At 42.0% G+C, this 26,815-nt stretch overlaps 1 protein-coding gene across 6 annotated transcripts in view; it reads left to right on the plus strand.

The window, feature by feature from the left end:
* Positions 1–26,815, plus strand: part of LOC129857585 (growth factor receptor-bound protein 10-like) — a 78,816-nt gene that overhangs the window by 17,058 nt on the left and 34,943 nt on the right. The window contains exons 1-4 of one of the 6 annotated variants that reach the window (XM_055926002.1): positions 1,426–1,517; positions 1,778–1,837; positions 15,339–15,435; positions 26,206–26,458. In XM_055926002.1, the coding sequence (XP_055781977.1) occupies positions 26,241–26,458 (218 nt within the window). In that variant the 5' untranslated portion in view covers positions 1,426–1,517; positions 1,778–1,837; positions 15,339–15,435; positions 26,206–26,240. Of the gene's footprint in view, positions 1–1,396; positions 1,518–1,777; positions 1,838–3,611; positions 3,686–12,758; positions 12,835–15,338; positions 15,436–26,205; positions 26,459–26,815 lie in introns of those variants that run through there. The other 5 variants (XM_055926000.1, XM_055926001.1, XM_055925998.1 and 2 more) reach the window with 5 other exon arrangements.

A 26,815-nucleotide genomic window follows, 5' to 3' on the forward strand; every position in this document is an offset into this window, starting at 1 on the left:
GTATAGCCCCGTTGGAAAATATAAATGTACTGTTTTTCCCAATTATATTTTTATGTGTCAAGAACTGCAATTCTGCTGGGTTTTTCACGCTCAACAGTTTACTGTGTTTTCAAAAATGGCTCACCACCTAAAGGTCATCCAGCCAACTTGACACAACTGTGGGAAGCAATGGAGTCAAGATGGGCCAGTATCACTGTGGAATGCTTTCATCACGTTGTAGTCCATACCCCCAACGAATTGAGGCTGTTCTTAGGGCAAAAGGCGGTGCAACTCAATATTAGGAAGGTGTTCCTAATGTATTGTCCACCCAGTGTGTATGTCCAAACTTGCCAAATCTATGGTTCTGGTCTAACTGTACATGTATGAAAAAGTATTCTTAGGTAATTGTGGTTTGAGTTGGGAGGGGGGGAGAACTCCAAAAAGCCATTCAGCTTCATTAAGTGAGAGACTGTGCTAGGCCTAAGTCTGCAGATGACTGTGTCATGTATAGGGCCTGTATTTCAGGGGAAATGTTTACAAGTGTTTGTATTTGTAGATGTAGGCTATCAAGAGGTTAATAGGATACTGACTTTAAGATGTTCAAATAGACCAAAAGTCCAACTTGTTGTTGAACCTTCTCCTGTCTTGACCCAGGGATTGGATGAGGCTTTAGCTACATGTCAACACTCACAGGAAGCACCAGCAAAGTATTGGCTGAAGGACTTGGAATAACAGCATCATTGTGTCAGTCGCTGTTTCTGTTTCTCATAAGTTTTAAATGTGATCTTGTCTGACTGACCAGGATTCTCAGACAGTGGTTGCAACAAAATACTACTTGATTTGATCTGCACCAACTTTTTCCCTTTGTATCTGTTTTCATCTGGGTTCTAATGATCAACACCACCAACTAGGCCGGGTGATAAAGGTGGTCAATTGTAGTCTATAAACCTCTTGAGAATGATTAAAAAAGCAACATAAAAGCTTTTTTGAGTGAGGAAGTTCACTGTAGGTTTAATTTCTATCCACACACAGTAGTTTCAATTTAGAACTTTTGAACAATCATAACATAGCCTTTAACTAATACCTGAGAGTTGTTTGCTGCTAGAAGCTGTTTAGTGTTTACGCTAGTGTTTACTGACCCGTAGAAAGAACTATGTGGGTTAAGATGTGCTCTGTGCTATATTAGTCTCCACTGTTTGTGAGACTTCCTTATCCTTCTGAAGCATTTTAGTTGAATTCACGTCCGTCATGAAGCTACACACTGAAGAAAGATGTTAACCCAAAACGTCTGTGTATGCTATCCTTGATGCAGTAAAAAATAATTGTAAAAGATCATCAGAAACTGTTGTATTGTGAACCCATTAGCTACATTTTTGCGTATCTAGTTTCATTTTATCTCTCCTGTTTTCTTTTACAGGTTCTTGCATCATATATCAAAAGTGAATGGGAAAACCCAAAGAACAGAGATTGAGAAATAGCTCCATAACATGGCTGTAGCCGGATGTCCAGATTATTTTCTACACCATCCAAATTATCAGGTAAATAATACATGTCTTTTACTAGATGTTTTGTACCATCTATATTTCAGTACATTGACCTTGGGTCTTGAGTGTTCATGTGTAGATTTTAAATGTTTTAATATGTCAGAGATATCAATTATTTTGGAATAGCAATTATGAATGTTACAATTGCTCAAATTTAATACTGTGATGTTTTCTGTTAGAACTATTGGCTTAGACCATAGTTTAACCACACCATCTATCAGACCTAGCTTCAAATATGATTTGTTTTCTTTCAGTAACTTTGAGCGTTTACTTGAGCCTGGCTGCAGTGCCAGTTGGGCGGGGTTTTCACTTTTGTGAGTATTCCATTGGTACTTTTTCACAAGGCAAGTTCAAGCAAGCACAGCTAAAGTGTTAAAAGGATTTCAAATACTATTTGAACCCAGGTCTGCCATGTTTTATAAGCTCTTTATTAGCTGTGGTAATATTCTAGTGTTTGCTGAAGCAGCACCATTTGGGATTTGGAACTCTTATTTACACAAGTCATAAACGTAAAAATAACAAAACGCTCTATATGCATCTAACATATGGAACTGTATATAAAACTATACATGGAGTGGTTAGGAAAATACTGTTTAAACACTCCCAGTTCTCCTGCTATAAGCCCTCCCTCACCCCAGAGCCAGAGCTGAGGGAAGACGGGAGCGAGAGGTTAAACCCAGAGCCCCACTCTCTCAGCTGGGCCATAACAGAAAAACCTTGCTGTGAATGTACCTGTCATGGCCAATAGATTTAGTGGCAGAGCATGAATGAAAACAGAAGAGCCAATGAATGGCAGTGGCATGGACGCACATTCCTTTGGGCTGAATACATTGATGGTGATTCACATGGTGCATGGCCCAGCATGGGGAATCTGGACCCGACGTAAGACCGTCAGCAGTGGTCTCAATCAATGGATTAACCGGATTGTTTTTTTACATTGTTTGTTTCCACGTGCAGCAGTTCAACCCCAGTCCAGTGGGAAATAGACTATCAATCAGCCTGGTCACCCGCCCTGTAGAGGAGAGTTCAACCCATCCCCAGCCTTAAAGTGCTATTTAGGAAGCCTGTGCTGTGGGGATTTTAGCCTGTCATCCACCACCCACCCTTTCCCTTGGGCTTTCATTGTGGTTAAGGCGAAAGAATAGAATATGAATAGGCTATGTCCATTTTTCTAGTATCAGACACACTCGTTTAGTCATGCAGCTAAACACAAAGTATCTCAACTAGCTTAACAGTTCCTAGAAGTAGCGAGCCTATATGCATCTGATCTCTTCCTCGACGGGCTCATTCACACTGTCCATTTTTTAATTGGTAAATAATGGGCAGAAACAGCTTCTTTATCCTGGGGTTATATAACTAGTAAATGTTATGGGATTCTGGGCTCAGCTCCAAGGCGGTGTTGGAGAGGGAGCGAAAGAGAGCTGGGTGAACTGACTGGAGGTTTGCCACAGCACTCCAAGGAAAGCTTACCAACTTAATTACTGTATTGAGTAGGACTATTGAACTGGATTTTTATGGATGGAAATGTCTCAGTTTTTTTGTACTTTCAATTAGAGCTGGGGAATATCGACCAAAATCCATATCGCAATAAATTGCCTGAATTGATGCAATAACGATAAATAGAACTATACGTTTATAAAAAAATAACAATTATGATTCTTTAAACTACTACTACTAGTTTGATGGAAAGTGTCCCATTTAAAAATCACCCATATTAGGAAACTTATTTAATTTCAAACTTCACATTTCTCTAGTATAGGCTACTTATAGTAATGAACGATATCAGCAATGTGATCGATATTTTCCAGTTTATCGTCCCAGCTCTACTTTCAATTAAACACTGTGTGTGAAAGGTCAGATGTATAGTCCTGTTATGAGTTTCTGCTTATGGTCTGGGATGCCAGCGGGATGCCAATGAAGGAGAACTGTATCTTCTGAGTCGTGTTCATTAGTCTCCAAACGGAAGAAAACGGTCTGAAACAGGGAGGGCCTGGACACAAACGTTTCATTTTCGGTTGCTAAAAGTTTTCAAGCGTTTTACGTTGCGTGCCCTAATGAACAGAAGTCTGGTTTTTCTTTGTTTGGTAGATCTGGAGGGTCGCATCATGTTTCCATGTTGGGTCAGTCAGTGATGGATCGATAGACTTCTGTCATCAAAGATGGTACAGTATATAATAGTGCAGTACATACAGTGTGGTCTGAAATGATTGACACCCTTGACAAAGATGAGCAAAAATGACTGTATAAAATAAATAATTAAAATACTGAACTATATTGTATGGGGAAATTATATTATTTTATACCAATACGATTGCTCAAATAACTAGATTTTGTTTAACAAATAATATTATTGACACCCATAAAGATTTTTAGAAGTAAAGTAGCAGTGACTACTAAACTTGTTGGTTGCATTTGCAGTTTGTTTTGGTTGTGTTTCAGATCATTTTGTGCCCAATAGAAATTAATGGTAAGTAATGTATTGTTTCATTTTAGAGTCACTTTTTTTGTAAATAAGAATAGAATATGTTTCTAAACACTTCTACATTAATGTGGATGCTACCATGATTACGGATAATCCTGAATGAATCGTGAATAATGATGAGGGAGAAATTTACAGAGGGTCAAAGATCACAAGCTTGATATAATCATTATGTGCTAGGGATATGGGACCAAATACTAAACTTTTGACTACTTTATTTGTAAGAATATTTAGGGGTGTCAATAATTTTGCCCATTACCTTTAAAAAAAATAGATGACTTGTTAAACAAAATCTCTTTCTCTGAGAAAATGAATTAGTATAAAATAATAAAATATCCCCATATTTTGGAACATACAATGTAGCACAGAATTGTAATTATTTATTTTCTACAATGATTTTTGCTCATCTTAATCAAGGGTGTCAATAATTTCAAACCCCATTGTAATTGATGTAGGCCTACATGTAGGGTTATGATCTTTAATAGTTAATGGACACATGGATTGCGTTCTTGCTCTTGGTTTGCTTCTAATAGGTCTTTGGGTCACAGTGTCTGTCGAGTTAACTTTATTGATCCCCAGAGGGGTAAATGGGTTTTGCCACCAGCGGCAGACATACAAAGCCAGTGAGACTGTTACGTGAAAGTTCACTGGCGGTGCCAGACATTTTCCACTGGGGAAGCTTTTTAAAGAAAGGACTGTCCAGCCAGCGATGCCAGTTGATTGGTGGTTATTCTGACGATAGACACAAGGAACCACATTAGATGGCTGTAGATTCGTGATTCGTCTGTTAGCATGGAAATAACCAATGCGAACATTACAATTTGAGCAAGCTAGCTAACTTGCTCTTACAGCAAATACATACAAAAGCACATCCCAGGATGCCCCCAATATCTAACAGGCACCGTACACATTTATACGTCAAGACATGTACTTAGTGAACTTGTACACATTGTAAATATGAAAATAGAATACAGTATTTCAGAATGTGACTTACCAATTGCATGTCAATATCAGACTGGGAAGAATTTACGTTCGTGATCTCCCCCTATCTGAAAGCATAACCAATGGTATAGCACCTATCGATATGTAAATTCAACCAACCAATAGGAATACATAAACATTGAATCAATACAGTTGAAGTCGGAAGTTTACATACACCTCAGCAAAATACATTTAAACTCAGTTTTTCACAATTCCTGACATTTAATCCTAGTAAAAATTCCCTGTCTTAGGTCAGTTAGGATCACAACTTTATTTTAAGAATGTGAAATGTCAGTATAATAGTAGAGAGAATGATTTATTTCAGCTTTTATTTCTTTCATCACATTCCCAGTGGGTCAGAAGTTTACATACACTCAATTAGTATTTGGTAGCATTGCCTTTAAATTGTTTAACTTGGGTCAAACGTTTTGGGTAGCCTTCCACAAGCTTCCCACAATGAGTTGGGTGGATTTTGGCCCATTCCACCTGACAGAGCTGGTGTAACCGAGTCAGGTTTGTAGGCCTTCTTGCTCGCACATGCTTTTTCAGGTCTGCCCACAAATTTTTACATAGGATTGAGGTCAGGGCTTTGTGATGGCCACTCCAATACCTTGACTTTGTTGTCCTTAAGCCATTTTGCCACAACTTTGGAAGTATGCTTGGGGTCATTATCCATTTGGAAGACCCATTTGCGACCAAGCTTTAACTAACTTCCTGACTGATGTCTTGAGATGTTGCTTCAATATATCCATGTAATTTTCCTGCCTCATGATGCCATCTATTTTGTGAGGTGCACCAGTTCCTCCTGCAGCAAAGCACCCCCACAGCATGATGCTGCCACCCCCGTGCTTCACGGTTGGGATGGTGTTCTTTGGCATGCAAGCCTCCCCTTTTTCCTCCAAACATAACAATGGTCATTATGGCCAAACGGTTCTATTTTTGTTTCATCAGACAAGAGGACATTTCTCCAAAAAGTACGATCTTTGTCCCCATGTGCTGTTGCAAACCGTAGTTTGGCTTTTTTATGGAGGTTTTGGAGCAGTGGCTTCTTCCTTGCTGAGCGGCCTTTCAGGTTATGTGGATATAGGACTCGTTTTACTGTGGATATAGATACTTTTGTACCTGTTTCCTCCAGCATCTTCACAAGGTCCTTTGCTGTTGTTCTGGGATTGATTTGCACTTTTCACACCAAAGTACGTTCATCTCTAGGAGACAGTACGTGTCTCCTTCCTGAGCGGTATGACGGCTGCGTGGTCTCATGGTGTTTATACTTGCGTACTATTGTTTGTACAGATGAACGTGGTACCTTCAGGCGTTTTGAAATTGCTCCCAAGAATGAACCAGACTTGTGCAGGTCTACAATATTTTTTTCTGATGTCTTGGCTGATTTCTTTTGATTTTCCCATGATGTCAAGCAGAGGCACTGAGTTTGAAGGTAGGCCTTGAAATACATCCACATGTACACCTCGAATTGGCAGAAATTATGTCAATTAATATATCAGAAGCTTCTAAAGCCATGACATCATTTTCTGGAATTTTCCAAGCTGTTTAAAGGCACAGTCAACTTAGTGTATGTAAACTTCTGACCCACTGGAATTGTGATTAAGTGAAATAATATGTCTGTAAACAATTGTTGGGAAAATTATTTGTGTCATGCACAAAGTAGATGTCCTAACCGACTTGCCAAAACTATAGTTTGTTTACAAGAAATTTGTGGAGTTGTTGAAAAACGAGTTTTAATGACCTAAGTTTTAATGACCTAAGTGTATGTAAACTTCCGACTTCAACTGTATGTCCGGAACTTGAAAACAGCCAATGCAATGAGGTTCGTGAATATGTAATAATGAACCATTGGACTATGGCTGCTACACAGCTGTGGACTTAGTATTGAGCTCAAGAGTCTGTGTTAAATAGTATTGTGGTTAGTTTAATGTTTTAGTGTACTGAATAGACTAGGCGTATTCCTTGGAAACAGAAGTTGGCCTACTTGCTAAAGTAGTTTCCATTTGTCAAGATGGTTTACTGTTTCAGTTTATACTGACTGTAAAATGTAAATAGGATTCCGTCAAGGCCTTAACTCTGAAGAAAATAAGTGACATCTAAAGATGCACTATGCAGAAATTGCGCCGCCATTTCCTGGTTGCTACAAAGGGTAACACTTTTCTTGACACCCAGCATCATAACACGTTATGACACGGTCATAACCATGTCATAACAGCTGACATAACTTGTCATAGCTTTTATAATATGGTCTTAACACTGTCATGACACATATATTCAGACCTGTTGTGACATATGTTGTGTTATTTTATGGCTGGTTATGACGCCTACATAAGTGTAAAAACCTACCACACAAGGCAAAACATTCCATTACATCATAACCTACATGTCAACAATATGTTTATGTTATATATATATATATATTTTTTAATTGTAATTGTGCACACATGCACCTAACCCAATGCTCTGTTGCTGATGACTGAGATGAATGCAGGAGCAGACTGATATAAGGGCACGTACGACATTATGATGCTCATAATGCTTCTTGACGGTGTCATAAAGTGTGTTTTTTTTAGCCGAAGTAAAGTTACACAGGATGGTCATAATGCTTCTTGACGGTGTCATAAAGTGTATTTTCTTAGTCCAAGTAAAGTGACCCAGGATGGCAATAATGCTTCACGACAGTGTTATTTAAAATATGTTGGAAAAAGCATGACTGTAAAGAATTCAACTTTCAAACGAAAGGAAACTTCTTGAAATGGGAAAAACGAATTTGAATAAATATGGGTTTTGACACTCTTATGTAGGTGTCATAAACAGCCATAAAATAATGCTATATATGTCACAACAGGTGTAAATATATGGGTCATAACGTGTTATGATGCTGGGTGTCAAGTAAAGTGTTACCAGAATGGCAATAGATCGCCAAATTTCAGTTTGTGGCAAAACATGCAAGTATAGTGTAGAGAATCATTGTACCATCTAAACTGCTGTGAAATATATTTTCCATAACCAACAATATTATATTTTTAGCTGTTTGAAGCTGGTGTACAAAACTCAAGGAAGACACAAAAACTAATCTTAAGCAAGTGATGCATAGAAATAGTGCACATAGAACAGATCTGCCGTTTCTTAGATTTGCTTTCAATGAGAATGATAGATCTATAACTTTTTTATGTGAATTTGGTCGGGTCGCCCAAAAAGTGACATATTGCAGCTTTTTTAACGATTCAAAGAATTGAACTCACTAGAATACGATTACAAGGAAAATCTCTATGGAAGTGACAGAGGTGAAATGCAAATTTGGCAATGTGAAGCAGCACATTTTAACATGAGTCAAAGTTTGCATGAGTCAAGGTTCTGCAGAGAGAAATACATACATACATACATACATACATACATACATACATACATACATACATAGGTTAGCTATAGGTTTATCATCCCATCGGGGGCCATGTTGACATGTTGTTTGTGTCCCGAATGGCATACTATCCCCCATGTAGTGCACTACGTTTGGGGCCCTGGTCAAAATAAGTGCACCATGTAGTGAATATCGTGCCATTTGGGACACATGCTCTAGCTTCACGCTGCTGTAGCCATTAAAGCTGATCTTATTCCTTGAAACACATCAGTCTTTGCAGAGCAGTAGATTTTTCGCCTTGAGTTTTATAGGTGTTTTTAGAGTGAATGAAGTGTGGATTTTTCTGGCAGAAGCATATGGTTTCCTGTTCCTGGAAGTCAAGCTTTCTTGTTCTGGTTTTTCTTGGAAGTAAATAGGGAGATTCAAAAATCAGGATCTTTTACTTTATTTTTGAGACACAGACCGACAGGAAAGGTTTGGGTTGAGCTGTGTTTGTTGAATCAGGATGCATTTTAGGCATCTAGTGGGTTACATGACAAATGTGCCCTGACTTGTAAAAGAAGTTCAGTGTTTCACAGCCTCTCTCTCTCTACCAGAGAATCCCCAGAGGAAACCGTAGGCTTATCTACATAAACATACAGCAATAAAATCTGCTATTTAAATTGATATTTGACTTTACCATGATGTTGCAGGGCTAACTATCCTACTGAATTAGGCTACTAGACTTGGAGTTTGACGTCATCTAGCAGTAGAGTAGACCATTTCACCCTAGCCTCTAGTCCACAATACAGCCATGCACTTGTATTTAGGTTAGCAAGCAATGAAATGTAACTCTATGACAATTGGACCACATATTGTTATTGTTTTTATTCAGGAGAGTTAAACAATGTGACTTTTGAACGTAATAGCATGACCAATGGAAGTTCAAGGTGGGAGAAATTGTGACCTTTTCTGGAATGTGAGGTAGCATTTAAATTATCCTTAGTTTGAGGATTATGCTGGCTTTATATGTAACGGCTGTCTAAAGCATCCTCCTCGGATGAGGAGGAGGAGTAAGGGTCGGACCAAAATGCAGCGTTGAATGTAGACATAATGAATTTATTTGACAAGACGAACACTGACACGAACTACACTTGATAATTAACAAAATAACAAAACAACGACGTAGACTGACCTGAACATAAGAACTTACATAAAGACACGAATGAACAAACGAAACAGTCCCGTGTGGTGCAACGGACACAGACACAGGAACAATCACCCACAAACAAACAGTGAGAACAGCCTACCTTAATATGGTTCTCAATCAGAGGAAACGTCAAACACCTGCCTCTGATTGAGAACCATATCAGGCAACACATTTAACCCCACATAGAAACACATAACATAGACTACCCACCCAGCTCACGTCCTGACCAACTAAACAAAGTTAAACAAAGGAAAATAAGGTCAGGAATGTGACATTATAGAGAGCTAACATTTAGGAAATGCCTCATGAAAGTTATTAATCCACCATGCAAAACAACAACATCAGTTATTGAGGAAAGTGAAACAGTGTTGAGTATTATGAATATGCCTACCAGAGTAGAACCTAGGCCTAAACATGAATAGGCCCCTACTTGTTCAGTGAGGTAGCCCTGCATATGGAAAGGGGCTGTGTTTATTTTATATTGTAGTGGGTGTACTGGGTGTGTAAGTGCCGGACGATAGCAATACAGGAATGACGTACAGTAGCCTATTGTACTTAACAGCTGTTAGGCAATTCTATATCCACCCATTACTGTGGAAACAAATAATAGGTCACACCTACTCTCATTCTCATCTTCTCACTCTGTGTTCCTCCAAAGAGACAGCATAGTGAGGAAAGTCCAAATTGAACTCTTGATCTTAGGTTGGAGTCATTAAAAGTAATTTATCAACCACTCCACAAATGTATTGTTAACAAACTATAGTTTTGGCAAGTCGGTTAGGACATCTACTTTGTGCATGACACAAGTAATTTTTCCAACAATTGTTTACAGACATATTATTTCACTTATAAATGACTGTATCACAATTCCAGTTGGGCAGAAGTTTACATACACTAAGTTGACTGTGCCTTTAAACAGCTTGGAAAATTCCAGAAAATTATGTCATGGCTTTAGATGCTTCTGATAGGCTAATTGACATAATTTGAGTCAATTGGAGGTCTACCTGTGGATGTATTTCAAGGCCTACCTTCAAACTCAGTGCCTCTTTGCTTGACATCATGGGAAAATCAAAAGAAATCAGCCAAGACCTCAGAAAAAATATTGTAGACCTCCACAAGTCTGGTTCACCCGTGAGAGCAATTTCAAAACGCCTGAAGGTACCACGTTCATCTGTACAAACAATAGTACGCAAGTATAAACACCATGAGACCACGCAGCCGTCATACCGCTCAGGGAGGAGACGCATTCTGTCTCCTAGAGATGAACGTACTTTGGTGCGAAAAGTGCAAATCAATCCCAGAACAACAGCAAAGGACCTTGTGGAGATGCTGGAGGAAACAGGTACAAAAGTATCTATATCCACAGTAAAACGAGTCCTATATCCACATAACCTGACAGGCCGTTCAGCAAGGAAGAAGCCACTGCTCCAAAAACGCCATAAAAAAGCCGGACTACGGTTTGCAACAGCACATGGGGACAAAGATCGTACTTTTTGGAGAAATGTCCTCTTGTCTGATGAAACAAAAATAGAACCGTTTGGCCATAATGACCATTGTTATGTTTGGAGGAAAAAGGGGAGGCTTGCATGCCAAAGAACACCATCCCAACCGTGAAGCACAGGGGTGGCAGCATCATGTTGTGGGGGTGCTTTTCTGCAGGAGGGACTGGTGCACTTCACAAAATAGATGGCATCATGAGGCAGGAAAATTATGTGGATATATTGAAGCAACATCTCAAGACATCAGTCAGGAAGTTTAAGCTTGGTTGCAAATGGGTCTTCCAAATGGACAATGACCCCAAGCATACTTCCAAAGTTGTGGCAAAATGGCATAAGGACAGCAAAGTCAAGGTATTGGAGTGGCCATCACAAAGCCCTGAGCTCAATCCCATAGAAAATGTGTGGGTAGAACTGAAAAAGCGTGTGCGAGCAAGGAGGCCTACAAACCTGACTCAGTTACACCAGCTCTGTCAGGAGGAATGGGCCAAAATTCACCCAACTTATTGTGGGAAACTTGTGGAAGGCTACCCAAAACGTTTGACCCAAGTTAAACAATTTAAAGGCAATGCTACCAAATACTAATTGAGTGTATGTAAACTTCTGACCCCTGTGCTTATCAACACACAACAACACCTTTTTTAATCCCAAGCATAGTGCTTCTTCTTAGCAAAGCCCCATGAAGGACCCATGTGTGATTATTCTGTCAGACACTCCCCTTTCAACACCACAAACCTACTATTGGCCTTGGCTTGACCTTGTTCAAACCCCCAACCTTACCACTGTCCCTGTTCTAAACCCTTAACCCTGACCTTGTCTTGGCCCTACCTTAGTCCTGGTCTGCCTTATATTTGTCCCTTTTTATAAACCTGACCCCAACTTTACTATGACCCCTCTCTACGATTGAGTTTGATCATAGAAAAAATAGAATTCTTCTATTAATTCTATTTCTATGGTGTAGAATGTAGGTGGCCATGTTTTGAGATAGCATCGCTAAATCACAGTGTTGTAGTTGTACTTTATTTACTGATCTAAACCCAACATATAGTGGTTAGGTCAATAGCTTCTTCTCAGAGTGTCTGAATTGAGCAGGTGTTCGTTTCCAACCCCATGTTAATATAGAGTAGTAATACCGTTGGAAGACTTGGCATGGCTGAGAAGAATTATCCTGTGGAAGCCAACAAAACGTTGTCCTAGTCCTATTTAAAACTTTGGGAGCGTTATACCTGCATGCAGATTTACTTTTTTGTTCTACGTTGTCCTCTCGGATCCAGCACCTAGGTCACGTTTTTTCATGGATATGCGCATACCACCCCTCTAAACATGGCTGAGAATTATGCAAAAACAGAGTCCTATTTTTTTTAGCTCCCAAATATTAAAAGGTTAACATTCAGTCAATTGTCAAGGGGGTGTCAAAGAATGTGTGATCGTTGGGATTTTTTTTGACAGTCCAGACCAACCCATGTTTTTAAGGTCCGCTCATTTCCTTGGAGGATTAGGCTGGGGTGCGACTGGTGCCGGGGTGGGGGGCTCACTGGAGCTGAACCCTGGGCTCGCTAGGACTGGCATACATGGTTGGCCCCTTCCCAGCAAGCATGTCACTGGCTGGCTGCAGCCATTTGGGGGGTGGGAGTCGGTTGGGGCTGGGTGGGTGGGATCAGTCACACTCTGGTAGCTGGACCTTCAGCCCTGTCTAGTCTGGTGGTGTCGACCATGTCCAGACACTTTGCACTGGGATTAGCTTGGAGTCAGGAGGACAAGACTGGAGAGGGCCACCACTGTACTGCTGCTGCTTTTTCTCAGTGAGTTGATTTAGATCGTATTTAAAAAATGGTTTGGGTTCGAAGGGTTATTATTACACGTTTTGTTATTATAGGCCAGAGGCCTAACTAAGATTGTGTAGAGTTTATTTATTGAAGTGGGCTCCTTCAAGTTGTGAATCATACTTACCGAGGGTCGACCATGAAAACCAGTGTTCAAAATTACGAAAGAATGTTCTAGCCTCTTCAATTTCACAACAAAACCATTTCATAAATCACATTACCTCTCTCACTGAGGCATTATAACAGATACAGCTTTTTCTGCCGTATCAAAAGTCTTGACGTGTTTGAGTGTGTGTGAGCACCCTAGCAAGCCAAACACAGAAGTCCACCACAGTACATTCTGTTCCCGAGGCATTCTGTGAGTGCTCCAATCAGTGATGACATTATGGATCTCCCACACTTGTTTAGTAGTGATTTATTTATTTAATGTTTTTGTCCAAGAAGACACTGTGTTCTCTGGAAGTATGTGTTTCTGTGGGAAGCCATGTAATCGTGTCAAGTTCTCTGCTACTTGCTGTTTAGGCCTACATCTGAGGCAGAACAAAGCAAAGTTGCTTTAAAGAAAACATCTAGCCTATCTACCGAACAACTAGCATAAACACTGGGGAGAACTCTGAACATTGACTTTTCGCTTTTCACACCTGGACTATCTTCTTTGGACACCGTTCTACTGAACACATTCTATGGTTCTAAAGACTGAAAAACTTCTGCTGTGGACTAACAGGGAAACCAGACCGGCCGTGCTTCATGCGCAAGCGTTGCAATATAAATTAACGTGTACATGTTATTCACTCATTTTATCCATGCACATAGAGTGTCTGCGTTGCCGACGCTGAAATAGAACTTGGTTCTATTTGAGACGCTTGACACGTAGCAATCTTCTCATTGGTTTTCACAAGCATACAAAGCATACATGCTTGAAAGATGAAAGAGGAGAGATTGATCAACGATAACTAACTAAAAACTAAAAAAACTAGTCTTCCCCTTTTATCTGTGGATTAATCATCGGAGTATATGAACACACGATTTTGTATGACTCCTGGTCAAAACTACAAAGATCCAGCAAAAAAAGGACCATATGCATTTCAGGTAAAATAACAACCCCAATGTTCATCTCCTAGGACAAACTAGGTAGCAATAGCTTACTGCCACAGTAAGCTCCTTCCTAGGACTCGACTGAAGACAACAGCTTACTGCCACAGTAAGCTCCTTCCTAGGCCTCGACTGAAGACAACAGCTTACTGCCACAGTAAGCTCCTTCCTAGGCCTCGACTGAAGACAACAGCTTACTGCCACAGTAAGCTCCTTCCTAGGCCTCGCCTGAAGACAACAGCTTACTGCCACAGTAAGCTCCTTCCTAGGCCTCGACTGAAGACAACAGCTTACTGCCACAGTAAGCTCCTTCCTAGGCCTCGACTGAAGACAACAGCTTACTGCCACAGTAAGCTCCTTCCTAGGCCTCGACTGAAGACAACAGCTTACTGTCACAGTAAGCTCCTTCCTAGGCCTCGCCTGAAGACAACAGCTTACTGCCACAGTAAGCTCCTTCCTAGGCCTCGCCTGAAGACAACAGCTTACTGCCACAGTAAACTCCTTCCTAGGCCTCGACTGAAGACAACAGCTTACTGCCACAGTAACTGCTTCCTAGGACTCGACTGAAGACAACAGTTTACTGCCACAGTAACTGGGATGCTCCCGAGTGGCGCTGGGGTCTAAGGCACTGCATCTCAGTGCTAGAGGCATCACTACAGACCCTGGTTTGAGTCCAGGCTGTATCACAACCGGCTGTGATTGGGAGTCCTTCCAGGGCGGTGCACAATTGGCCCAGCGTCCTCTGGGTTTGGCCGGGGTAGGCTCGCATTGCAAATAATAATTTGTTCTTAACTGGCTTGCCTAGTTAAATAAAAACTGATACCTGGGCCTTGACTGAAGACAACAGCTTAGTATGGAGTCTTCCTTACTGGTTCTAGTTCACTAGTCTCTTTGCCATGATCTCATATCCAGCCTAAAACGTGGGGTGGTTGGGTGGAAGAAGAGGCAACTTGGTATGTTGCCTCTTCATGGTAGTGCCCCGCGCTGCTCTGAGGGGATGCTCTGGTTTAGACCAGCAGGAGGAGAGCCAAGTATAGGCCTGTACACACACACACACACACACACACACACACACACACACACACACACACACACACACACACACACACACACACACACACACACACACACACACACACACACACACACACACACACACACACACACACACACACACGCGAGCTTGGGCGTACACGCACTGCAATGAGATTGTGTTGTTTTTTAACCTCATGATTGACCAGATTGATACTGCATGGAATACAGTCATAACCAAATGAATTTTCCTCTGCATGTTAGACTAGATAGACAAAGACAAACCCAGTGTTCTGATGTGATGCTGAAGTTGTGAATAAATGCTTTTGGCATGACTGCTCTGTTGGCTTCTTTCTCAGCAGGACAATGTAGACCGAGCCTCCAATCACAGACCAGCAGATCTAATTGGGCCAAGTTTCCAGAAGTCAACCAATCGGAACTCTCCTAACCATCAAGGTTGGTGTTCTAAGAATGTCGGTACTTAGAAATCGGCATGCAAATATTCATTCGATTATTGTGTCTCTGCTCAAATTATTTGACAGGTGTAGACTAGTTATATGGAGTAAGTGTTGATGGTCCAGAACTAGGATGCAACATATTTGAGGCTGCATAATTGAAAACAAAGACAACTGTTCAAAAAAATGTATAATCACCGTTTTTTGCTCTGAGAATACTAACGTCACTAACAAGATTATGTTCTGAAATGCGGCCTATTTGTATTGGAATTGCAGCTTCAAACGATCCGTATCACATTGTTAATTCCCAGATCCGAGATTTGCAATCTCATTTTCTGTATTCCGCTTTAATCTACAGTTGTGTGTGTGTGTGTGTGTGTGTGTGTGTGTGTGTGTGTCTTTTCAGTGTTTGTGTGTGCATGCATGCGCACTTTGATATGGGTGGGGGTTACTGTTGACGCATTTTACGGCAGAGGGCTCTGTCGCTCATTAAGTTCAGATTAGGATGTATATTCGGGGCTCTTCCGCTGTAAACATTTCAACAGTTCAAAGGGTGATTTGTAAAGACATGGGGTGCCATTATAATTAAGCTTTCAATCTAATTGTGCTATACAAATTTCATCTGTGATAATCGGAGCATGAGATTTACGCACAATATTGCCCCAGCATGGGAGGTAAAGCTTGAAGGTTTTTGAACTGTCTGGTAGTGTATGAGAAAGCTTGGTGCTGTCATGGAAATAAATGGAGCAGAAATTACATTGTCATTTTTTTCACTGTCAAGGGAGAGCACTGCACTGGAATTTATGAATGGGGAGACAGATCAAATAATTTTCACAGTGATTCCATTACAAATTATCTATAATAATATGAGAGTTAGGGTAAAAAAGAAAAGAAGGCTTTGCAAAAAATATTTGCCCCAAAATGTTTAATATGTGCAAAGACCTCCCTCCCTCCATAATATCAAGATCAGATTGAGAGAATTAATGAATCAATCAAGGAATGCATTGATAACCATTGTATACTTGAAAGGCAACTGTTCATTGTTTAGACTGTTGAAACTATACATTTCAACATTGGTCAATATTATTAATATAGACCGTTTGATAACACATTGTCTGATATCCATATAGGGAAGGGCATTTTACTTTTTTTTTTTACTGTTCGAGTACTCAAATGAAAAACAAAAAATACTTTTAGTACACAAGGCTCACACTGGGGAAAAAAATGGTGTGCATTTATCTATATGCCAACAGCGTGCAACAGTTCCGAATTCATCATAACCATTACAGATAACAAGTTGTAATTACTAAATTGCCTCTTAAACAGTACAAGTCAAAAACAATCTACATTGTAGAATAATAGTGAAGACATCAAAACTTTGAAATAACACAAATGGAATCATGTAGTAAACTAAAAAGTGTTTTTTATATTTTATATTTGAGATTCGTCAAAGTAGCCACCCTTTGCCTTGATGACAGCTTTGCACACTCTTGGTATTCTCTCAACCAGCTTCATGAGGTAGTCACCTGGAATTCATTTAAATTAACAGGTGTGCCTTGTTAAACATTTATTTGTGGAATTTCTTTCCATCTTAATGCGTTTGAGCCAATCAGTGGTGTTGTGACAAGGTAGGGTTGGTATACAGAAGATAGCCCTATTTGGTAAAGGACCAAGTACATATTATGGCAAGAACAGCTCAAATAAGCAAAGAGAAACAACTGTCCATCATTACTTCAAGACATGAAGGTCAGTCAATAAGAAAAACTTCAAGAACTTTGAAAGTTTCTTCAAGTGCAGTCGTAAAAACCATCAAGCGCTGTGATGAAACTGGCTCTAATGAGGACCATCACAGGAAAGGAAGACCAAGAGTTACCTCTGCTGCAGAGGATGCTGGGCCTTTTATTAGTCCTGTATGAGCAGACTGATGTAGCGCGGTCCCAAAAAAATGAAATCTGCAATGATTAACGTTAGCCTACATTTACTACTGGTTATACTTTTGATATATAGCAGGGAATTCATAAACATTGACAATGAAATAGCAAAAATTGGCGGAAGAGCGTGCTTGGAGAGCGATGTGCCTAACGCTTTGTCGCCACACAGTATTCTATTTTTTTTTGTGCCTCTGCTTAAAGACCAAGTTTTGACATCCGTTCAAGTATTTGAGTACTCAATTACTCGTGCTCATCCCTAAACCCATAGCACAATGTTTATCACAGAAGCTCATACATATTTCTGGTATTATGACATTGTTGTAGTGCTATAATCCTCTGTGAAATTCTGACCTCCTTTTCCCCAAAACCCACACTTGTGCTTATAGGATTTTAATAGAGCTGAGGGCTAAGACCTACTTTGTGTGTTTGTCATAAACCTCATTGGTGCTTAGGCAGGAAGAACAACAGGCTTTTGTTGGAACGGCACCCTGAATAATTTGATATTTTAGGAATGAGACGGATTAAAGCAGTTTATTATAGGTTTGCTTTTAAATGGTCAACACACACAAATGTGCTGTACAAACTGACCCGGGTATGTTATGACATGTTCTTATAAGATGTTATAACATTGTTGTGTTAAGAAATGTCTTGATGTCAAGGTGCAGTCTTGTTGACATGGCTAAATCCTGTTGCAGATTATAATTTTTCAGATAATTAAGTACGTCAGTAGTGAGAATTAGTACTAGTCCGAAAGGAGGTGAAAGATTATTTGGATTTTGCACTGGCACTGTGTGTGGGTATCATGGTGTTGTGTTGGGCTGTTAATGGGACTAAAGGTTTTAAGTCTCTTGTGTGATAGTTTTGCCATAATTTCCATAAAGTCCTATTTACCAGTCCAGTAGTAGTCTAGTATTCATCGCCTTTGCAGCCTTTCACAGACTTTGCAGTCTGCCTTTAGTTCAGTGTTGTTGCTTTAACTATTGACTTACTATTTAATATGTTCAAACCTAGGCTACACTGAAGGCCAGGTGCGGTCTGGTCGCTGAAGGGTTAATATGAGATCTTTATCATACAGGACTGTGGTATGCAGTGAATAAAGAAACCCCATGGGACGCTCCCCTTTCTTCAAAAAGATTGGTTCCTACTCTCTCTCCCGTACATTCCCATGAGAGGGGCTGGGCAGGTGGGAGAGAGATTAGCAGGAGAGATCAGATAAACACTGCTGGGTGCATCCCAAATGGCACCCTATTTCCTATTTAGTGCACTACTTTTGACCGGATCCTTATGGGCATTGCTCTAGTCAAAAGTATTGCACCATATGGGGGTAAGGGGACCTGTGGCCGTTGGTCTAAAGTAGTGCACTATAAGGATAGGGTGCCATTTGGGATGCAGACACTGCTGCTGCTCCCCTGGCTAGGTTGTTTGTGAGCAGCAGGATCTCATCCTCATTCTCCACCCACTTGCTCACTCCCCACTCCCCGTCACGGATTGAACAAAGGTGGGCACTCCCTCTCCAGCCAATCTTTACACCAATGCAATGCTTTTAAATCCATGACGGGGAAGTTCACACTTTGGGAGAAGTGTGGAGAGTTATAATGCAGCCTTCAATTATAAGTCATGGTGGAGTGGAGGAGGCTGTGGTTATGTCCCAAATGGCACCCCATTCCCTATGTAATGCACTATAGGGCTTATAGGGTTCTGGTTTAAAAGTAGTGCACTATTAAGGGAATAGGGAGCCATTTGGGACTGAATCTGGAGGACATACATAGCTATAGGCTGAGACTGAATCTCAGGGGCCCCTCCTCAGCAGGGTTGTTGGGATCCAGACTCGGCAGGCCCAGGGAGGGGTTGGGCTAGGCCTGGCAGGGCAGGGCAGGTCATTCTTCTCCAGGTCCCACCCCCCACCACCATAACACTTCATTTGGATTTCTTTCTCTCACTTCTATGAGGCATTAACAACATCAACTTAGTGAATAATGTTTAAAGGGCGAGAGATAATTAGACACCTGTGATAATCTGAAGTACCCAAAACAGCCACTAGATGTCTTGTGATAGATTACATAAAATCCTTGAAAGATACCAACATTCTGGTAGTTTATTGGCAAACTTAGAAAGTTTTCAGTAATATACCCTCCCTTTGCAACCCTAGGCTGAAGCATAGGGCTGTACTCAAAATGGCACCCTCTTCCCTATATAGTGCCATTTGGGACAAACAAGACTGATAGCGGTGTGGGGGAGCCTGCCCCAGCTCTAAACCCAGACGGACACAGTTGCTAGGTAATAAATCCTATCAATGGTCCCAATGCACTCCAATAATACACTTTCTAGATGAGAAGTTAACTTGTATTTCAAGTATCAAAATGTAAGTCCTGTTCCCAAAGTTATTCCTTTGGGGTAGCCTAGTGGTTAGAGCGTTGGGACAGTAACTGAAAGGTTTCCGGATCGAATCCCTGAGCTGACAAGGTAAAAATCGGTCAATCTACCCCTGAACAAGGCAACCCACTGTTCCCCGGGAGGCTGTTATTGTAAATAAAGGTTAAAAATAAAGGTTAAAAAAAAGAAATGTATTCTTTGCCCCGGCTGGTGCTCAGGTTTTGGAACAGGCAATATCCAATCACGCATTCCTCAGATGAAAGACATGGTTTTAGTGGTGAGGAGGGTGGTTCTTTTGAGATTATGGTAGCTGATGTAAATTAAATATGCTGATTAAACTGAGTGTTTCCCAAGAACAGACTTCTGCTCATTCTGATTGGGCTTTGATTTTTGCTTTGCTTTTTCTCCACCCCTCCTGTCCTTAGTGGGTGTGTACTGGCACTCCGTATTGTCCCAGTATTGTCCTAGTCACTGTAGAACCACGCTGTACAGTTTAGACGGTATCTGTGTGAACCGTGAAAGAATGGGTCCACTGATTCCTTTCACGGGGGCCATTTTTTCCTGTGTTGTCTTCCTATCGTCCGGTCTCCTCGTCACCTCCCAAGGACGCTGTGCCATTTCCCTCCCCAGCCATGCCAGCTCCCCTTTGTTTTCTACACATTTGAATGCTAATTAACAGTGGCTGGTTAGAGGGACTGGGCAACGTTGTCAACACGTCACTTTTACTAAAGTACGTTTTGATTTGTTATCCGAACTCCTGATAAGAGCAAGGCAAAAACTATCACACATATTATTTCCCTTTAGTTTAATAGGTGTGTGTGTAGCACCAGTACATTGGGAAAGGGCGGGGGGAAGTTTGGTTGAGACGACGCCACTCATAATTAATTCAGAAAGGAAGATTATAATGAATACATACATTACTGAGTGGTTGTAAAGAAAAGCCATATGGAATTTGGTCCATATAATGGTCTGCTAAGCATCGGAAACATCCCAAACAGCTTTTATGGAGTTATCACCAGGGCTTGCCATCCTTTTCCTTTTTGCAAGATAATAATAGACAGTGAAAAGGGAAGCTTTGGCTGTTGAAGCAGACGGGCTGGAATGCTGAGAGAGAGCGGGGGAACCATTCTGTCGCGGTGGAGGGCTTTATGCTAACCGCTAGGCCCCGCCACCAGCCAGCCCTGGCTTGGCCCCTACAGTACTGACAAAGTGTGTGTACCAACTGGCACCCTATTGCCTAGGTAATGCACCCTATTGCCTATGTAGTGCTCTGCTTTTGACCAGAGCCCTATGGCCCCTGGTCAAAAGTAGTGTTCTATATAGGGAATACAAACAGGACAGACAAACAGAACAGGCCCTGAATAAGACAGACAATAACCTGAATAGGGGTCTGTCTGTGACTGTTGTTGTCATACTGAGAGACCGTGAGAGGCTGTCGGACTTACAGTTGGATGGACGCTTTTCTAGACTGACTGAGCATATGTGTAGTAGTAGGAGTATGATGTGGGTTCAATTAGTATTTGTTTTCTTTCATATACTTTGAGCGTTTGATTAAGCCTGTCTGGATGGGCAGGGTTTGTACTTTTGGGACTATTTTCTTGGTTCCATTGTGCTAGGCAACATCAGTCAAGCGCAGCAAAAATATATCTATTTTTTGTAAGTTTAGATGATTTCTTTTGACAATACAAAACATACTCAGACAAACGACAGCACACCCCATCTCCAGAGCCCACATAACTCTCCGCCACATGACCTCAGACTGCACCTTTCCATTGTGTTAACGATTGACGATTGGTTGATTTCCAGTTTTTAAGTATATGTTTTTTCAAGACGATTGACGAGGAAAGTATTCTCCAACCCATCTTGTAACTCCCTGCACCCTCATATGCCATGTCTTGAAATATACAGACAGACGGATTAAAGTACATTTACATTCTAATACTTCTGACAGACAACTTTCTAACTCCACCCATAACTTTATGAATTTATAGCATTCCCAGAAGGCATGGATTATTGAGTCATTATTAGTTTTACACTTAAGACATGACTGCCATTGTGCTGTAGAATTTAGGAATTTTGTCTCTTGTATAATACATTCTATACTTTAGTTTATACTGGATTAAGCATACATATTTGTTAACTGTAATTTTGTTAGTTACGTTCCAACATTCCCTCCATCTTATGCCAATATCTGTTATTTTTAAGTCTTGGTTTTAATAGTTCATATTTTTTTCCTAAGAGGCTATTATATTCTAATGTATTATTCAGCCATATCAAAATAAGCCTGCAACCTGATGTAAATTCTGCCAATTGATTTAATCAGAGAGTGAGACGACTGCTCTTAATAAGGTATTCAGCGTTCAGATTGCGTGACCGCCATTTAAGGAAATTGAACAGCGCCCTCTCTCTCTCTCTTTCTCCTTGCCTCTGCATGAGACGGATCTCTAGACCAGCGAGACAATTTTGCATGGGGATGTCAGGTTAGTGTTAGCCACTGGCACTGGAGGGAGTTGTATAACTACTACCAGGATTCCTTTTCCTGGTAGATCTCGCATGCAAGACAAGATGTAGTTGTGGTCACAACATCATTTAGACAGTCCAGTCTCTCTAGCCTAATTCAGGGACTACTTGAAATGTAAAAAAGATGCATCATTTGAGACAACATGAGCCGGTGCCTTATAACAGACAGTAATGGACGTTATTATTAGATATTATAAACTGGGTGGTTCGAGCCCTGAATGCTGATTGGCTGTCAGCCGTGGTATATCAGACCGCATACCACGGGAATGACAAAACATTTATTTGCACTACTCTAATTACGTAGGTAACCCGTTTATAATAGCAATAAGGCACCTCAGAGGTTTGTGGTATATGGCCCATATACCACGGCTAAGGGCTGTATCCAGGCACTCGTCGTGCTAAGAACATCCCTTAGGCATGGTATATTGGCCTTATATCACACCCCCTCGTCCCTTATTGCCTAAGTGTCTAAACCTTCAAGTGCTCCCCTGACCCTGCATATACCTTCTGATGGACCAGACTTTCTACTCCTGACCTTGGCTCTATTCCAGACAGACTTCTATTAGCCTTGTGCCCCACTAGCCTCTGCTGTTCCTGAACCCGAGCATCCCGTTCCATTCCTTCCCATCCCTGTCTATGCTTGTTGTCCTCGTGCTTCATAACCATCCTGTCACTGGCTGTGCTTGTCTTGTTAATAATAATATTACATGGGACTTATACAGCACTTTTCAACGACCCAAAGTCTCTTAAAGGTCGCTTTGTTGTCCATATGCTTCACCCTCATCCCGTCGCTTCCCATTCCATCCCATCCTATCCTTCAATCCCTGGCTCTGCTAGCCTTGTTCTCCATGTGCTTCATCCCCATTCCATTCTTGGCTTTGCCTGTTGTCCCATCCTGTCTCTGTCTGGGCTTGCCTTGTTGTCCCATCCTGTCTCTGTCTGGGCTTGCCTTGTTGTCCCATCCTGTCTCTGTCTGGGCTTGCCTTGTTGTCCCATCCTGTCTCTGTCTGGGCTTGACTTGTTGTCCCATCCTGTCTCTGTCTGGGCTTGCCTTGTTGTCCCATCCTGTCTCTGTCTGGGCTTGCCTTGTTGTCCCATCCTGTCTCTGTCTGGGCTTGCCTTGTTGTCACATCCTGTCTCTGTCTGGGCTTGCCTTGTTGTCCCATCCTGTCTCTGTCTGGGCTTGCCTTGTTGTCCCATCCTGTCTCTGTCTGGGCTTGCCTTGTTGTCCCATCCTGTCTCTGTCTGGGCTTGCCTTGTTGTCCCATCCTGTCTCTGTCTGGGCTTGCCTTGTTGTCCCATCCTGTCTCTGTCTGGGCTTGACTTGTTGTCCCATCCTGTCTCTATCTGGGCTTGCCTTGTTGTCCCATCCTGTCTCTATCTGGGCTTGCCTTGTTGTCCCATCCTGTCTCTGTCTGGGCTTGCCTTGTTGTCCCATCCTGTCTCTGTCTGGGCTTGCCTTGTTGTCCCATCCTGTCTCTGTCTGGGCTTGCCTTGTTGTCCCATCCTGTCTCTGTCTGGGCTTGCCTTGTTGTCCCATCCTGTCTCTGTCTGGGCTTGCCTTGTTGTCCCATCCTGTCTCTGTCTGGGCTTGACTTGTTGTCCCATCCTGTCTCTATCTGGGCTTGCCTTGTTGTCCCATCCTGTCTCTATCTGGGCTTGCCTTGTTGTCCCATCCTGTCTCTGTCTGGGCTTGCCTTGTTGTCCCATCCTGTCTCTGTCTGGGCTTGCCTTGTTGTCCCATCCTGTCTCTGTCTGGGCTTGCCTTGTTGTCCCATCCTGTCTCTGTCTGGGCTTGACTTGTTGTCCCATCCTGTCTCTGTCTGGGCTTGACTTGTTGTCCCATCCTGTCTCTATCTGGGCTTGCCTTGTTGTCCCATCCTGTCTCTATCTGGGCTTGCCTTGTTGTCCCATCCTGTCTCTGTCTGGGCTTGCCTTGTTGTCCCATCCTGTCTCTGTCTGGGCTTGCCTTGTTGTCCCATCCTGTCTCTGTCTGGGCTTGCCTTGTTGTCCCATCCTGTCTCTATCTGGGCTTGCCTTGTTGTCCCATCCTGTCTCTGTCTGGGCTTGCCTTGTTGTCCTCGTGCTCCAGAGCCAAAGGTAATTGATGAACGCTGCTGTCTGCTCTCATGGCATTTTAAGAGTGTCTAATTTATGGCAGTAATATTGTAGGGCCAGGCCTGCTGTCGGTTGCTTGTTTGACGGGCATAAATAAAGATGTTTATGTCCCTAAAACTTCTGCCAAGCCCCACCAGTGCAATTTTTCAATTTTCTAAACACAGTGTCAGACAAAACCCTGGCTCTGTTGCCATGTTGGGGTGTGTGTGTGCGTGAGTGTTTGCCTGTCATGGTTCTAGCTAATAAATTGGGCCATAAACTTATTGTTGACAACCTAGTATGGCTATTATCCAACCACGCCCCCAAATATCTTGATCGGATTGGATCTTCCTTTCTAGAGTTTCACCTCCACATGTAACGGCATGTAGACAACATGCCTGACTACTTAGGTACAAGTAACTGTATGTTATCTTGTTAGAAAACACATGGATACTATTCGCCTAACACAAAGCTATTTTAGACTGTACAGTACACTTCTGTAGCCTACGTGTGTCTTTAACTCTCCAGGATCTTGTAGAGAAGGGGCTTACCTCACTGACTATTTATACTGACAGATTAGGCACCTGTGATACAGCTGGTTAGGGGACACCTTTTCAGGAAAGGGTCCTCAAGGGGCATAGGTTAGTCTGCCTGTCTGTCAGCTGCATCTGTATGAGGCAGGGGGGGGGGGGGGTGAACTGCATCACTGGGTCAGCATAGGTTGTTGGGAGATACTGGGGACTGTTCTCAATGGCACATTATTTGTTTGAATATTAGGCTATAGTTACATGCTTTACATTTGAAAATGCATACAATGGTTCATTATGAAGGAATTATAAAATTTGGATCAAATTCATACTATTTAGGCTTTCAAATCAATCGATATCATGGTGCAACATTTAGAAAATGTGGTGTTCCCTGTTGCACTTGCTATAGATTTCACCATTCAAAGTGATTGATTAAAACCACAACGTAGAATAAATGAATGGTCTTTGGTCTTTCTACTTACCTCGGCCCAGCCAGGTAACAATAGCATACAGTCCAGAACATTCTAATTGCCAAAGTGGACATCCAAAGCCCTGAATTGCATGGTAGAGTTTGAGCAGCATCTAGTGGTGAAATAGGTAACTGCAGTATAGCAATGGGGAATTAATGGGGAAACGAGAAAATATCAGTACTTTTCTATTACTGGCTGTCCATTGTCTCAGAGATTATGATTATTAGGAGATGACATGCCCTGCAGACACTCCCCCACAGTAATGAAACTAACAATGCATCCCAAATGGCACCCTATTCCTTACCTTGTGAACTATATAGGGAATAGGGTGCCATTTGGGACATAACTCTGAACTGTCAAAACTTCCATCCACCATTGGCTCACTGGGAGTGACCTCTGTGCCTCTTAACCAATGGCCTGGTTTGATCTCTTACCCTGAGGCCAGTAGTGATTATGCTGAAGGATGGGAGTATTGAGACTACAGGTCTCGGCTTGTACTCTAGTCTTCCCCAGAGATCCAGAGAGCCTTGATAACATTAACATGTAGTTAACTTAGGGAGTGTTTCAACAGGTGAATTAGCTTCACTGCCTAACTGGTTGGTGATGATGATTAAGCTACGTCATGTTAGGGTTTTTGTGTGTGTGCAGCTACACTGCCTGACTGGTTGGTGATGATGGGTGTGCATGGAGTATTGAGAGAATTAGATTCTTACCCATGTAATCTACATGCAGGAATAAAGCACGTGAACAGTAGAGGTCAACCTGGTGCCCTAGAGATTTTTGGGATGTGCGTATGATATAACACACATACACAATCACTCACACAGACTCTCTCTCCCTCCTCCCCCTACAGAAGATGATGTGGACCTGGAGGCGCTGGTGAATGACATGAACTCCTCGTTCGAGAGCCTGTACTCCACATGCAGCAGCGTGCAGTCTGAATCGGTTCCCCTCCTGCAGCACAACGGCCAGGCGCATGTGCACCGCGACCACCACCGCAGCGCCCCCATGCCTCCCCACACCTCCAACAGCGAGCTGCAGCACAGCACCACCTCCCCCAAACAGAGACTCCGACGCTCCCAGCCCATGCACATCCTCGCCGTCAGGTATGTCTACTGTGTTGGCACGCGCACATTCTCACACACACACACACACACACACACACACACACACACACACACACACACACACACACACACACACACACACACACACACACACACACACACACACACACACACACACACACACACACACACTCAGACACACACACTCAGACACACACACTCAGACACACACAGGTTTTCTGGCATGCTGTTAGTGAGCACACACACACCTGATAGATACAAGTCTTCTACATCTGAACAAGGGACCATGTTCTCAGCATGCTCTGTGAGGACAGGTATGTGTTTATTATAGTTCATCGTTTTGCCAATCAGCACTCTCTTCGTGACCCATTCTCC

This window comes from Salvelinus fontinalis, chromosome 6 (genome assembly GCF_029448725.1).
Source record: "Salvelinus fontinalis isolate EN_2023a chromosome 6, ASM2944872v1, whole genome shotgun sequence".
Taxonomy (NCBI): Eukaryota; Metazoa; Chordata; class Actinopteri; order Salmoniformes; family Salmonidae; genus Salvelinus; species Salvelinus fontinalis.